Source organism: Monosiga brevicollis, genomic scaffold (assembly GCF_000002865.3).
Source record: "Monosiga brevicollis MX1 MONBRscaffold_49 genomic scaffold, whole genome shotgun sequence".
Lineage (NCBI taxonomy): Eukaryota > Choanoflagellata > Craspedida > Salpingoecidae > Monosiga > Monosiga brevicollis.
The window spans coordinates 1-16259 of NW_001865086.1; the positions used below are offsets into that span (position 1 = coordinate 1).

The 16259-nt window shown below is 54.4% G+C and overlaps 2 protein-coding genes across 2 annotated transcripts; one reads left to right on the top strand and one right to left on the bottom strand.

Annotated features, from left to right (window-relative positions):
* Positions 1-1117: 1117 nt before the first annotated feature.
* MONBRDRAFT_30361 (uncharacterized protein) lies at positions 1118-2446 on the bottom strand (the record flags this gene model as incomplete). Its single annotated transcript, XM_001750826.1, has 6 exons — positions 1118-1195; positions 1312-1434; positions 1548-1649; positions 1757-1828; positions 1958-2248; positions 2315-2446. 6 exons carry the CDS (start codon positions 2444-2446, stop codon positions 1118-1120), a joined length of 798 nt encoding a protein of 265 aa, XP_001750878.1.
* Positions 2447-11962: 9516 nt separating this feature from the next.
* Positions 11963-16081, top strand: MONBRDRAFT_30363 (uncharacterized protein; the record flags this gene model as incomplete). Its single annotated transcript, XM_001750813.1, has 8 exons — positions 11963-13166; positions 13610-13659; positions 13784-14565; positions 14724-14876; positions 15000-15029; positions 15209-15368; positions 15447-15545; positions 15737-16081. 8 exons carry the CDS (start codon positions 11963-11965, stop codon positions 16079-16081), a joined length of 2823 nt encoding a protein of 940 aa, XP_001750865.1.
* Positions 16082-16259: the final 178 nt, after the last annotated feature.

The window sequence follows — 16259 nt, forward strand, 5'->3', positions numbered from 1 at the left end:
CTGTTCTCCCTTGCCGTACACGGGTACGCCACCTCATGCTTGTTTTTGTTGTTCGGGCCCACCCCTGTTGCAGTCGGCCAACTTTTTGGACATCAAGGGCTTGTTGGATTCAGCTTGTCAGCAGGTGGCCATGCGCATTCGCGGCAAAAAATCCGAAGAGGTGCTGCGCCTCTTTGGAGTCCAAGACCAACCCACCGACGAAGAACTGAAGCAAATCTTTTTGGAATACCCCTTTCTCATGGAAGGCTGCGAAAGCATTCCCGGTACGTGGTCTCGTCTTATTCAGCCCGCCCACCTTGAGTCGAGTGTTCCCTTCCCACGTGTTTCTCTTGATCTTTTTTGCCCCGCGCCCGTCTGTATCATTTTGTTTCATGCTGCCCGCCTGATGGAAAGACAACACGCGCCCCCTCATCTTCCTTCCAACTGTAATGCGCATGGGTTTCCAAAAACAGAACACAAGCGTATCAAAGAAAAAATCCTGGAGGAGCGACGCGATGAGGATCCCCCATCGGCCGGTGATGCCATCTAGACATGTGTGTTGCTCACCGTTTCCTGTCCCTTGCAAAGGACGCCGGCGCTGGGCGTCGACCGTCGTTTGTTTGACCGTAGTCCTGGGCACATCCCCCACCCTCAATTTCTCCCCTGTATACGTGCGAGCACACAAGAGTCGACTCGGCCCGTGTTTTGAATTCAACCCTTGCGCTCGCTTCCGTGTCGTTCACCCCGTCCCAGGCTTCGGATGATGCGCTGATGCCTCTGATTACATGAATGACATGTGGCGTCATAAAAAAAAATGAATTTCTGTGCGCGCTCAAGGGCGTCCTGAAGAGAGGAAAGGGCTTGGTCCGTGCAAGCTCTCCTCTGCACCTAAAAAAATGAAAAACACAAACGACAACAACCATCACTGCCGCCATCGCCACCAGGTTTATGATTGGGCCGGGGTCGATGAGCTTTGAAAGTATTCGCGTGTATTGATAATCTGCGGCGGTCGCCAGTCGGCACTACACGAGGATGAAGCAAAGGACACGCATAATTGGTCATGAGATACCATCGGCCTCTGCAAAGCGGGGGAAAAATAAAAATAAAAATAAAAAAAAAGTGCTTGGTTTCACCAAACTCACGAAATGGGAGAGGCTGCGTTGGCGGAAGCATTGCTTGCGTCGGCGTTGGCTGGCGCTTGGGTTGCATTGCCTCGCTGTGCCCCCCATCACCCAAAAAAAATGGACATAAAATGAGTGCCGACCAAGAGACCAAGGAGAAACAGGCTCGTCAAGATCAGAGCGGGCAGGACAATGGATGGGTGGAGCTGACCGAGAAGAAGGAAGTGAGTTTCATGCGACCTAGCATCGAGGACATGAGCGTCTTGTTGCCATCAAGGGCAGTGAGCTGGGATTCAACCTCATCCACGTTCGCGCGCAGTCCTTGCACCAAGGCCTATTCAAGTTGAGGAAGACGGAAGCACGGTGAATCGACAGGCCTGGCCTTCTCCGAGGGAAGCAACTGGCCGAGGAACAACCACACATGGAGCAAAGGATCCGAGCACGCACGTCAAGCTGCTCAATGACCATGAAGAGACCCACGAGCTTCTCACAGTTGGCTTGAAGAGCAGGCAGCACCTTGTCTGTGAGCTCTTGGCGCTCTTGGGTTAGCTGCGGGCGAGGGGAGACAAGGCGCAGCATCAGTGGCCTTGGAGTGGAAAGGAAACAAAGAAAACGAGAGGCTATGTCGGGCATTGCAATCAAGCCAGGGCACCTACACTATCGACCACGCCCTGGGTCTCATCAATACGTGCCAGCAACACCTCTGTGGCCGTGTCCACGTTGCTGAGCTGCGCACACGAACCAAGCGTGAGTACGAGTCGGCGTTTGGAGGAACCAGGCGTCGACCATGCCATCAAGGCGTATTCCATTCAATCTCTCTTCCTCTCACAACAGGCCACTTCAAAGCGAGAGCGTACCTCTTTGCGAACAACATCGACGTCCAGGCGGGCATAGCTGGCGTACTGAGTCGCAATCTCCTGAATAAGGGCTTGAATGTCAGTGGCCTCGGGCTCGGGGGCCTCCTTTTCGTCAATGGCCTGACTCGGCGCATCAGGTTGAGCCACAGCTTCTTCCGCCTGCTTTGCTGGCACCTGCTTTTTCGGCTCCGGCTCCGACTCTGCTTTCTCTGCGGCAGGCTTTGACAAGTCACTGGACGATGCTGGTGGCGCGGTGGTGACGGGCGCCTCCGGCTCATGATCGTTGCTCGCCTGTGAATTTTCACCGTCCACTTGACCATCCGGCCCCACAACTGGCTCTGCTTCACTCTTTTCTACCTGCCCCACAGGCTCCTCCACCCCTGTCGTCGGCTTGGCAGCAGTGCTGCTGTCATCACCACGGCCATCACCGCCGCCGCCGCCGCCGTCGCCAGTGTTTTTGCGATTTTTTCGATTCTTGTTCTTGCCCATTGTCGTTGATGGTATAATAAAATAAACTCCTCGGATCTAAACCATGGCTTTATTTCCCAGGATGGTATTTTATCTTCAAGTGCGTTCTTCGCATTTTTTCTTTGCCTCTGTGGCTTTTTGCCCTTTCCCTTTGACTTCTTCTGCTTCTTGCCCTTTTTGGCAGCGGTCTCGGTATCGATATTGGCATCGGCGGGCTGGCTTGACCTGTGTCTTGCTTTGTGTGCGCGTGGTGGCTGATCGCTTGTGCTGGATACGGGACTCTCCTGGTCGGGGCCTTGGGGCGACGCCAGAACGTTTTGATTGATGCTGCCGTTTTTTTGCTTTCAGTGAGGCTTCTGATCTCGCCGACGTGCGCTTGGGCAAACAAGTAAACCTGTCCTCGCAACTGACCACCGAGAACTGTTGGCCAAAGGTGGGTCGTTTGTTGTAACAGGCAGAGAAGAGCAAGACCCCGCTGACCCGACTGCCGTTTTGGAAACGGCGCGCGCACGTCGAGTCCGAATTCTGGGTTGTCAGACGAGTTGTACTTGGAGGGGGCTCATGAGATTGGTGGTGGATAGAGAAGCAAGCAAAGCGGTTTGAAGCGGATGGTGAATAGAGAGAGATACCGTTGCCATGAGTGCTGATGGAAAGCAGCTGTACAGGGCGTGTCGTTCATCAGATCCACAAGAGGCGCTGCGGCTGTTGACCAGTTGGGACCAACAACGCATTCGAGATGCTGTCCAATACAGATTGGTACGTATGCTGTTTGGTATGATATTGTGTGATGTCAGTTACACTTTGAATATGTCACTGAATGGGGTGACGTTATGGTATAACATGGGACATATACTGCATGTTTGCATCATCCCACAGGATGGCTATACACCACTGCACAATGCCTGCGGTAACGGTCATGTCAAGGTGGTGGAGATGCTGTTGAAGCACGGTGCTGATGCTAAAGCCAAGGCCAACGTCAGTACAGTACCTCCCTCTTCCCCTTTACCCCCCTATGATGGTGCACCTGTACCACATGATGATGATGCTGTACCTGTACGTCATGCTGATGCATCATCCCACAGGATGGCTATACACCACTGCACCGGGCCTGTCGTAAGGGTCATGTTAAGGTGGTGGAGATGCTGTTGCAGCAGGTGCTGATACTAAAGCCAAGACCAACGTCAGTACAGTACCTCCCTCTTCCCCCCTTTACCCCCTATGATGGTGCACCTGGACCACATGATGATGATGCTGTACCTGTACGTCACGCTGATGCATCATCCCACAGGGTGACTGGACACCACTGCACCAGGCCTGCCTTCACGGTCATGACAAGGTGGTGGAGATGCTGTTGCAGTACGGTGCTGATACTAAAGCCAAGACCAACGTCAGTACAGTACCTCCCTCTTCCCCCCTTTACCCCCTATGATGGTGCACCTGGACCACATGATGATGATGCTGTACCTGTACGTCACGCTGATGCATCATCCCACAGGGTGACTGGACACCACTGCACCGGGCCTGTCGTAAGGGTCATGTTAAGGTGGTGGAGATGCTGTTGCAGCACGGTGCTGATACTAAAGCCAAGACCAACGTCAGTACAGTACCTCCCTCTTCCCCCCTTTACCCCCTATGATGGTGCACCTGGACCACATGATGATGATGATGGTGATGCTGTACCTGTACGTCATGCTGATGCATCATCCCACAGAATGGCGTTACACCACTGCACGATGCCTGCTATACGGGTCATGACAAGGTGGTGGAGATGCTGTTGCAGCACGGTGCTGATACTGAAGCCAAGATCAGCGTCAGTACAGTACCTCCCTCTTCCCCCCTTTACCCTCCTGGCTGCTGCTCCCCGCTGCTCGTCGCCTTTGTCCCCCGTCCCTCGCTCCTCTACACCCTGCCCACCCGTGCGCGTCCGTTCTCCCTCCCCCTTGCTCCCTTTCTTCTTTTCCCGCTATTCCTTTCCTGCGCTTGTTTCGCGTCTGCGCTTTGTCGGTGCTCCCCGCGCCCCGCCCCGTTCCCTGCTGGTCTCTTGCCTTTGCCGTCCTTGCTCTTCCCCTTTTTCTGATGTTGTGACTTTAGTCCGTCCATCCCTGGCCATCGCGCCTCTGCCTCCCCTCGCACGCTCCAGCGGCTTTCGGTGGCCGTATCTTCTGTTTTGTCCCCGACACGGGTGACGTTGCTGTTTTTTCTTTTTTTCTTTTTTTTTGTTGTTTTTCTCCAAACGCGCCTCCTTTCGGACCCCTGCTACCTGCCCGCACCATTTGTACAATGCCCTCGCATCTGGCGGCTCTGACACACTCTGCAGCATTTTTACCTCGCCTTTTTTATGAGAAAGCAAATGCACACCGCCCAACTCAACCCTCGCGTCGCTGCCCACCTCACACGCTCCAATCACATGTTCTCAGGATGGCAGAACGCCCCTCGATGTCGGACGTCAAGAAGGACACGGCGACAAGCTGGAGCCCGTGTTTGCTGCTCACGAGGCTCGCCTGGCGCAACCACCCGCCCCCTTCGCTACGCTCACGCCTGCACCGCCTTCCGCCTGGCTGCCGCCTCTGCCCACCACCCCCACCCTCGAGGTGAGCCTGCTCCCCTATCTTGTTCTCCCAATGCAATCCCCACGGCCTTATCCACCTGATCACGATCATTGGCACCACACAACCCCCCATTAGACCACGGCCTCTGTTGTGGTGGCGGTGGACACTTGCCTCAGGCCACTCCTGCCGGAGCACACCACCAGCCATCCCCTCCCCCACCTCGATGCCTTTATCAACGGTGCCGCCAAACAAAACCCCAATCTTGCAACGGCGGTTGCGGATATCCAGAGAACCATCAATGAAGCACCACCAGAGTTTCCCGCCATGGACTGGGCTGCCTTTCAGGCGACTACCACCCAGGCTCTCAACGCACTCGACCAGGCGCTGGCAGCGCCCGAAGCGTTGAACAACCGCTTGGGTCAATTGGACCCCAGTACTGACGACCTAGAAACAGTACTCCAAGAGCTGCACGATGTCACAACTGGCTTCGAGCTGCAGCCTGCTCTTCTTGAGCTTCAGACTGCGTTGGCAGCATGCCCCGTTCCACCCACCGCGCCAGTAGTCGCGCCCAAAACGCCACCCACCGACCTGGCAGCGGCCCTGAGCAAAGTCATCATTATGAGCGCCGTGGAACCCAAGCGTCAAGAGCTGCTCACCAGCGCCAACAGCAACCTCAAGCGCCTAGTGCTGGCCTTGATCGATGCCCTGGGCGTCGTGGCAAAAGCGGGAACCACCGACACAATTCATCGCGTAGAGACGCTACGGCAATGCGCGCAATGCGTGGATGCAAGTGCACCACCTCAACCGGAGGCATTGCCCGAGGCCTGGAAGGCGCTGTGCCAAGCTCACGAGAAGCTGAGCCTACTCGAGCAAAATGGTCTCGAGCAAATTGCTCAGTGGCAACCACCTCCAGACTACGAACATCAGGATTGGTACTTGGCGTTTGTGCACCACGAGTCGCAAGCTTTGGCGCAGCAGTTGCAAGACATGATCGACTGGCAGGCCACGACGCTCTCCGTGTTGGCCTCGTGCATGAGTCATGTGGACAGTTTGACTCAAGACGTTGATGATGAATCGGTTGCTGCCCGCGACGAACTAACCAAGGTGGAGACTGAGATTCAAGGATTCCACACGGCTCTACAACATCTGCCTGAAGCTGTTCGGTCTGGTCTCGAGCAGGAACTCAAAAAGCTAGAAGAGCGACGCAACACCTTGCGACAACAATTATCAGATCAGCCACACGTGGACCACGTTGCAGAGCTCGCCCAGCTGCTGCACCAACACTTCCCAGGACTGCTGGTCTTTCTGCACCCTGAACAGAGCACGCTGGGAGCGCGCCTCCGCACTGTGCTTGGACCCGACCTTCCAGCCAGTCTGATCTTGGAGGCCATGACCGAAGTAGACCGAACGTTGTCGCTCTCCAGCCTGGGTCAGCTGTCGCTCCAATACAGCCAGAATCACAAGGTGTATAAAGCCCGCGCAACGCTGCCGAATCTTCCTGAGCAAGATTTGGCTGTCAAAGAGTATGCACTCGCTGAGCAGCATAAGCAGGATCAGTGTCGTACGTTTCTCCGCGAACTCCGCGCGATGCGCCAGCTTGAGCACCCACACATCATTCCGGTCCTCGGCGCGCTCGTGGACGTACACAGTGGCCACCCGAGCGCATACCTGGTACAGCCATGGTGTGCACAGGGTGATTTGCAGCAGTGGCTCAGCAAGGCGCGCCACCTGGCCACCTCGACCGTGATTTCGAGTCTGATGACTCAGCTGCGCACGGCCCTGGCGTTTATGCATAGCAAGGGCCTGGTGCATCGGGATGTCAAGCTGAGCAACGTCATGCTGGACGGTGCAGAGGACCAGCCCGTCGTGCGGCTGGGCGACTTTGACATTGCCAAGGCCGCGGCCGAAGCCACCATGCTACCATGCACAGCCACCGCGTCGTCAGGCACGACTGGCTATGTGGCACCGGAGCTGCTATTTGGCATGGGTCGTGTGGGTGCACGACCGGCACAGGATGCCTTTTCCTTTGGCTGCGTGCTGTACAACACATACATGTTCCCACAAACGGTGCCACCTGCTCACCCACGGGACGATGAGGTTGTGGACCAATGCAGCTGGAGCATACAAGCAGGAGAGTCTGACTGCGACTTTCCGCATTTGGCTGCTGAGGTGAGCAATACCGCGATGCCTCTTGACCTGCAACTGGGCACCGTGCCTCTTATGTGATTGAAATTCACTTGTGCTGTCCTTTGCTGAAGATGTGCGATTCATCGAGTGATTTGTACAAGGAAACGCGGGCTTTGCTTGCAACAGATCCAAAGCAACGGCCAAGCCTTTTCAGCGCCAAGCAGATTTCGCAGCAGTTTGCCATCGCTCAAGTTGGGCCAGCCATTGATGTCTTGCGCGATGCGCCCGAGCTCATGTCAGAGGTGCGTTGCTTGTTAACTGTTTTGTTCTTCCGCGGATCGTCTGATTTGAATCTACTGGGTGGGTAGGTGGGTGAGCTACTGAAGCAGCTGAACACCGGTGGACAGGGACCAGTGAATATTGCAGTGCAACGAGTGGAGCGCGTGCACAACCCCGTGCTGTGGGAGCGCTACAGCGCCAAGCGACGAGAGATGTTGCATCGTATCAAAAATCAAGTGCACTATGATCAGCTCCAAACGGCCACATCAGATGCACCCTCGGGCTCTCTAGCTCTGCTTCGCGATGCATCCTGTCAAGAGCGCCTGTTGCTCCACGGCATCGCCCCTGACACAATGTTGCGCGACAAGATTGTGCGCCTGGGCCTTGACCAGCGTTTTGCTGGCAACAGTGCCGGCCACCGCTTTGGTCTCGGTGTTTACTTGGCGGACAATCCCGGCAAGGTATGGCAGCGCTGGCTGTCAATCTCATCTGTCTACCCAAGTGCTGTGGTGCTGACGCAATGTGCTTACATGATTTCAGAGTCATCAGTATGCCAGTGCCGGACCCAACGGCGAACGAATGCTTGTCATCACGCGAGCCCTGCTGGGTCATGCCTTTGTCCACCCATCACCTCCTTCTGGGGCGCTGGCGCCACCGCTCCTGCCCGATGCGCCCAACAACGAGCGGTGCGTTGGGCAAAATCGACCATCTGTTGCATGTTGTCTCTGTCCGCCTCCTGATCTGACTGTTATGTTGCGCCGGCCATTTTACTTTTGCAGGTATGACTCGGTTGTCGCGACACCCTCTGGGCAGTTCCATGAGGTGATTGTGTTTGAGAATGCCCAAATCTATCCCGAGCTGGTTGTATACTACACGGCCAATTAGGATGAACTGGACTAGGTGCTAGTTTGTTGTGAGCGGCAAATTTGTTGTTCAGTTGCTTTTGCACACAATCAGCGTAATCTACCATGGGTTTTCCCACAGGAACCCCTATGAGCCGGTGTGACTTCATTTCCTGACTAAAATACGCACCTCCACGGACTGGGTTGCCCCCCCTCCCCCCGTATTTTAGGGGTCATGCGTCGACCCCGCGAGCTTTGTGTACGTGTAATGTCTTGGCAGACGCCTTGTCTGATAAGCCCGTGTTCATTGTTGTTCGTTGTTATCTGTTTGCTGTGACATGCACTTTCCTTGAGCGTCTCTACAGCCATTTCGATGGTGCACCTGTTCTGGTCTGGTCACTGTGAATGCTTTGCCGACCGAAGCTGGTTCAATTGACCTCACGACACCACCAGTTTCTTGTTTCGTCCCGACGGACGTCGTTCAAACCGCTTTCAGAATGCCTCGTCAACACGACCCGCTTCCTTGCAAACCCAACACTGGCCTTTGACATGCTGTGGAGCCTGACAGCTGGCTGTCTCTGAATGAACGGCATACCTTTCCATACATGGATCAGGAAAACAGCATGCTGTTTTTTCATGTATTTACTGCTGAGCAAGCCTCTGGAGCACAGGCTGAGCCGTTGGCTGGAGAAGCGGGGCAGGCTGGACACGCCCGACGACTATGTTGTGCATTTCGTTGACAAACGACCACGTACCTGTATCGGCCAACGGTTGAGGTACGCCGCGACCTTTTTGGATGTCGCACTTCGTGATTAATCGACTCTCGGCCGAGACGACCAGCGCCCTTTGCAGCCTGATCCACACTCAAGCTCGGCACTTTGGAGACACGGCCGAGCAAATGACCATGTGCAAACCAAGATGCATCGCGTGGTCTCGCATCAATGGCATGCTTTGTTTGGACGAGATGGCAAAGTGCAGCATGGCCGAGTTGACAGCAACCCAAGCAGCATTGGAAGTTTGCTATATTCCATCAGTTGGAACCCGGTGACTGACCTATCGCCCGAGGCAAATCTTGTTGCCACGGTATTGTTGTTGTTGTTGACATGTGGTGTTTGTGTGCAGATGTGCGAGGCGACGAGCGATTTGTACAAGGAAACACGAGCCTTGCTTGCAACAGATCCGAAGCAGCGGCCAACTCTCTTCAGCACCGGGCAGAGTGTGCAGCGACCTGTTACGACCCAAGTTGTTGGGCCAGCCATTGACGTTTTACGCGACGCACCCGAGCTCATCCCCGAGGTGCGTTGCTTGCCGTTATCGTCATAATAGTATGATTATTTTTATCTTGACAAGCCGACTGATGGAAGTTCATTGTGTATATAGGTGGCTGAGCTGCTACAGCAGTTGAGCACGGACGGGCGAGGGCCAAGCAACGTTGTTGTGAAGCGGGTGGAGCGCGTGCACAACCCCGTGCTGTGGGAACGCTACAGTGCTAAGCGACGCGAGATGCTGGATCGCATCACAAGGAAGGAGCACCTTTGTCCTCTTGTAACCTTCACAACGGACGCGCTCTCGGGCTGTCCAGCTTTGCTTCGGGATACACCCTGTCAAGAGCGCCTGCTGCTCCACGGCATCGCCCCCGACACCGAGCGATCGCTGCGCGACAAGATTGTGCGCCTGGGCCTCGACTATCGCTTCGCCGGTAGCAGCAGCGGCCATCTGTATGGTCTTGGTGTTTACTTGGCTGACCATCCCGGCAAGGTGCGGCGGCGCTGTCTTGCAGGTTTAATTTGATCGTATTTGCTATCGCTGCTCACAGGCGCGGTGTCGGCATGGCTGTAGAGTCATCAATATGCAAAGCCTGGACCCAACGGTGAACGCATGGTCATCATCGCGCGAGCCCTGTTGGGCCGTGCCTTTGTCCATGAATCGCCTCGTTCTGGAGCGCTGGCCCCTCCGCCTCTACCCAACCGGCGTAGCAACCATGAGCGGTGCGTTGGGCAGACTTTCCTTTTTTTTTTATTATTATTTTTTTTTCCCTTTATGCATGTGAGGCTTAGCCGAGTTGCCTTCTGGCCGCCTTCTGACCCAACCTGACTGTTACGTCTGCCTTTTCTACAGATATGACTCGGTTGTCGCGATGCCGCCTGGGCGCGGTTTTCACGAGGTGATCATCTTTGAGAATGACCAAATCTATCCCGAGTTGGTGGTGTGCTACACGAGCGATAGGATGGGGCGTGTTGTTTGATGCTTGCTGTTTTGCAGTTTGCGCTTTTCGCTTGATGCTTGTTCATGCCGCAAGAGCTTCACGCTGAATTGAGTTGCGCCTGATCTTGGTGCGACCACACCCACAGCACATCTTGTCACGCTTCTTACCTACAAAGCGCGTGGCTTGGAACGCTGGCCAATAAACCTTGGCGCAACCACAGTGTAGGAGCGGCACACCCATGTGCCATGATCCATATTCCCAGCTTTGTAAGGTGCCGTGCCACGTGCCTAGGAACCCCCATTCCCATCGAAATGTCTGCACATGTTCCAACAGCGAGTATAGATGATGAACGTCGACTTCACTTCACCCATGACGATTCTTCAGCGTAATTGGCGATCCCTCTACCTGTCTGATGGCGAGGTTCTCGCCGACCATAACCGCTGGATTGCCAGCCAGCATGCAGAGAGCAGAGATTCAGAACGCGGGGGCGGGAATTGGCCGGAACCCTTGTCTCCGACTATGAAAACGCCCAACTCACGTCGCACAACTCGCGCCGCTACAACAGCAACAACAACGAGCAAGTCGCCATCTCTCTTCTTCCTCAAGCCCCGGGTCGGCAGGGCTGGAGTTTTGATTCGGCTGTGAATTGGAAGACGGAGCCGAGTGTTGCAGGCATGTCGGGGATATACGACGACACCACCGTTGATCAAGCCCATAGTTCAAAGTCAATAGCGATCATAATAATCAATCGTGTGCGCGCGCGGGGCATGGAGGAGCCGAGTGTCGCAGACGCTAGCATGCCTGGGATATAATATAATATATTACATGTATCCCTCCTACTCACTCGTCTCAAACAAAATCTTCACAAGGTTATGCCCAAGCAAGTCAAAGCAAATCGTGACAAGTCGTGGCATGATATCAAAAAGTCATAATCACAACTGTTCCTTTCGAAATCGTAAGCAACACTCAATTTTTTTCCGTTGAAAGTTGAGATGTCAAGGCGACGTGTACGGCGGCAGTTCAAGACGCCAGTTCAGCATGCTCCACCTGATCACCTGCTGAGCTTGCCAGAATCGTTGGGTGATGATGTCCCTGGCAGTGGTGCACCATGGGGCTTTGCTGATAACACCCCTGCCAGTGATTCGGAGCCAGTATCGCCCCCCCCAAGCTGCCTCGGAAGCTGCTCGCACCCGGAGCCCAAACGACCGTGGAAAAAACCGAGTGGGAAGGCGCGTTGGCCGCTATTCGGACAGCGACTGCCGGGCTTTCTTGGTAGCACTGGATGAGGTCGATGAGCATCAAAAATCGTGTTCTGATAGCAAGATTGCCGCTGTGCTCAAGCGGAAAATTGGAAAACAGATATCAGTCTCAACGATCTCAAGATGGCGCCGCGAATATATCCATGAAGCGCCTGAATATGCGCGCTGCAGGCGAGCTGTCTTCAGAAGAACCACATCTCAAACCTCAAAAACCACGATCTGGCCGCCCTTCTGTTTTGGATGCTCAGGATGAAGAGATTTTGGCTGAGTATGTCATGCGATACGGCAAGCGAGGTTCGACAGCGGACGCTCGTGAGTATCTTTACGCAAAGCGCTACAAGCCCCTCGAGCTCAGCCATTCGATCGAGCCTTGGCATGTTTCCCTTGCCACCATTTGCAATCATCTGAAGAAGCAAAACCGGGATTCTGGAATTGACAGCGAGTACGTTAGTCTACGTCCTCGTCGATATGATTCTTTCGGCCCACAGACCCAAGAGGCTTGCCTCAACTACATTACATTCCTGCAAGCCCTGGACAAGGAGCACCTCCTCTTTTCGTCGAACAAGCATGCTCTTCTCTCTGCGGACGAGAGCTGGATGACTACCCAAGCAACGCGACACAAAGGCTGGGTCGTTCAAGGACAAGCAAGGAGTCTGGCACCAGCGCCTCGTTCGTCGATCTCTTTCTTTGCAGCATTGGCCTACTCCGGAGAGATTGTTTTCTTGCGTACCGACATTGGCAACAGTACAGGCGAGAGTTCACAGCGCTATTTGGAGGGCACAATTTCTGCCTGGCGAAAAAAGTATGGCTCAGGTCTTCTGGTCGTGACCTGGGACAATGTGCCACATCATTATAAAGCTCTCAGTCTCATGTCCGGCTCTCATGGTGTTGAACACACGAAAAAGGTGTTTGTGCGCGCCTCAAGCACAATTCCAGAAACTGATGAGCGCTACTCACCGCTCATTTACTATGAGTTGGATCGTGAGCTGTACGGCGGTCCGGTTCTTGTTGTCCCAATACCAAAATACCAGCCCGACTTTGCTCCCATCGAGACCGTTTTTGGTTCCGTCAAATATGCAGCAGAAGGCATTCGCGCGCGTTCATCAAGCTTTGGCTACACGCGCCTCTCAGAGAGGCTCGAGAAGATTCTCAACGTTGTTTTTGGATCCTACCTGACAAAAGATATGTTGAAAGGAGCAATCCGTGATACACACAGGTACATGAAAGCCTGGCAGGATGGCGCCACAAATGAAGATGAGGCTCGAGCTCGCCGCGACCAGCTACGCATTCGCGACAAACAAGACTATGACCAGATCAGGGCCGCAACTGGCGGAATCTTGAGACACAGGAGTGAATCCTTCGAGCTCGCGCCAATCTTGGACATGGCTGTCGACAACTCCCGAACTCGCCGCCAGACTGCTCGAGCCGTTGCCGCCAGCCAAGAAGACGATGCTAACGTGAATGACTTTAAATCTACATGTGAAAATAAGCGGTTGCTACTACAACGTGACAAAGCTCAGGCTCGAGCTCGCCGAGCAGCATCAGCTGCTTTGCGCAGCTCAAATTGAACTTCAAAATTTCAATGATCCTCGCGATTTCAACGGAAAAAAATTGAGTGTTGCTTACGATTTCGAAAGGAACAGTTGTGATTGTTTTGCAGTTGCTCATGACTTTTTGATATCATGCCACGACTTTGTTACCATTTGCACGATTTTAACCTTGTGTAGGAGGGATATACCCATAGGGCTCGTTGAACAAGTCCCATAGGAAAAAACAAGAGAGAGTTCACAACAACAGTTTCACACTTGTCATTCTTTTTTCTTTTCTTTTCACACACACACACACACACACACACACACACACACACACACACACACACACTCACACACACACACACACACACTTTTTTTTCCTTTTTTTAGGTTCTCATAACAACAACGACGATGCACCAACGGCTGGTGCTGGCATGGGGGTTTGCGGTGATGATCGTGCTGACGCTGGTCGTGCATCAGCTGGGTTCGACTCAATCGACGCTCCCGCCGCGGAAGCAAACTAGTTTGTGTCAGGCATGGGGGACTGGGAGTGGATCTGGGCAGGGTTGTAATCGTAGCCAACAACCGCCCGATGCGCGCCACGTGAAGGACGACACCTTTACTCTTTCCCCGAGCGGGAGCAACCACCGCCCCCCGTCTCCACCGGCCACGCTGGCGCCCAGTCTTACGCCCCGACAAACCACAACCACTGCTCCACCAACTCGCCCCACCACTACCACTCGCCCCACCACCACTCGCCCCACCACCACCACTCGCCCCACCACCACCACTCGCCCCACTACCACCACTCGCTCCACCACCACCACTCGCTCCACCACCACCACTCGCTCCACCACCACTACCACCACCACTCGCTCCACCACCACTCGCTCCACCACCACTCGCTCCACCACCACTCGCTCCACCACTCGCTCCACCACTACCACCACTCGCTCCAGCACCCCCGCAGTCACCGCTCGCCCCAGCACTTCCGCAGTTACCATGATGTCCCGCGGCGATCCGAGCGTGCCCCGCGCCTGGCAAGATCAGATTTCTCTACAAACAGACTATGTCGACTTTGCCTACGAAGAGGTTGACGTCAACTCTAGCTTTTACTTTAAACACGTGTGTCACATCTTCAATCCAACCGTCATTGCTACCCCGACCGGCCCCAACAACGGCCTCGAGCTCCGCCTCTTTACCCGCTTCACGGGCGGCAACGAATCAGGCCACTTTGTTGACTGCCCCGACCACGACCTCCAGTCCCGCCACCCCTGCCCCGCTCAAGATTTTCGCGGCTTTTCGTTCCTCCTCACCTGCCGCCTCGATGCCGAGCTTCGTTGCATGTACGTCCCACCCGGTTCCTTCCCGTATCAACAAGGCGTTTTATTTTTTGTTTTTTGTTGAAGAAAAATACGCAAGCCCCTTTCTTATTCCCATCCGCGCTCCCCGGCTCCGACCCTTGCTCTCTAATTTTTGCTCCTGTGATTTTCCATCCACAAAGTGAGACGCTGAATCCGCTGCCACAGCAATTCAATTTTGAAGCTGGACGGGATGGCTGGCGCTATCTCGGTCCCGAAGATGCTCGCACTTTTGTCATTCAAGACCGTGCCTACATTCTCTTCAACTCGCCCATTCACACTGGCGGCGATGGGCGGTACGTTCGCACTGCAGACACTGCATGTTTGTGATTGTTGACTGGTGCCGGTGTTTTTCCCTCTTTCTTCGAACGGGAACTCACCTTGTTACACCTGTGATGGCCTGTTCCGTCCCAACGCAGCACGCCCATCAAGGACTCGAGTGACTACTAGTACGTCCATCCAACCCACCAGCGTGATTCGGAGGGGGGTGCAGGAGCAAAGGCCACCTTTCTTCTTTTTCGCCTTGTTCTGTGTCGGTTGTTTTTTGTTTTTTTTTTTTTTGTTTTTTTTCGCCTTTGCTTTCAGCCCTCACCACCCTGCGTTGTCGACGGGTGGCCTGCTTTCACAGCCAGCGCCTTATGAGAGTCCAACAGGTTTACCCTACTCTTGGTGAACCGCTGACTTTGATGTATCGCGGGAGCGGTCGGATTGAAAAAAATTGGTCCTTTCTACGCCATGACCCAGAGACCAACGAGATGTTCTTTAGCCGTTTCTTTGTGCCTCACGAGGTGCGCCGAGCCGTCTGCGACCGCACCGGGCACGGCAGAATGGACTGACCCACCCATGCCTCAACCCCTGTGGAATAGGTCGTGGCCTGTCACATGGAGACGGGGGTCTGTCGAAAGGTTGAAAGCTTTGCCAGCGCGCCCTTGTTGAGGGGTTTGATGCAAACGCTCCGCCTCCAGGTTTGATCCCATGCACAAAAAGAAAGAGAAAAACAAAAGGGTGGGGGCCCTTGGGCCTCGGATGCTTCTACTCCCCGTGCCGTCTTTCAAGCGTGTGCAGGTGGCTCATGCATCAACTTTTTTTTTTTTTTTCTGCCGTGCTTCACACTCTTTCCTCTCCTCCTCGGTGTTTTTGCGCAACCTTGCGCTAGAGTTTTCATTTGGCCTCGAACATGCTGCAGTTGTCAGAGCACGAGAACTTTGGCGTGTTGCACGGTCGTGCGACGACAGACTACTCCTATGTGCCTTTGGCGTACATTGTCGAGCCGGTCCCGCCCTACCGTGTCCTCGGCCTGGGCAAGGAGCAACTGCGGCTTCCCATCCCCAATCGGCCCGATCCCAGGGGAAGGGATCAGACGCGCCGTGTCTACGTGCATTCGCTCTTTTTGCTCAACACAACACATGTCCTCGTGGGCTACAACGTCCTTGACCGCAGCACCACCTTTGTCGTTCTCTCCCTATCTTCAATCCTGTCCACCATTCAGCGATTCTTTTGAGACGCCCGCCGGCCTTTTGATTTTTTTTTTTTTAATAATCATCTTTTTTTTGCACATATACATGATATGATCACCAGTGCGCGAGCGTACTTGTTTGCGTGCGTGGGCGCGTGCGTGGGCGCGTGCGCCGGTTGCCAGAGGGGTCTTTTTATGCTTGATTTTATTTTTTCCCCGTGGC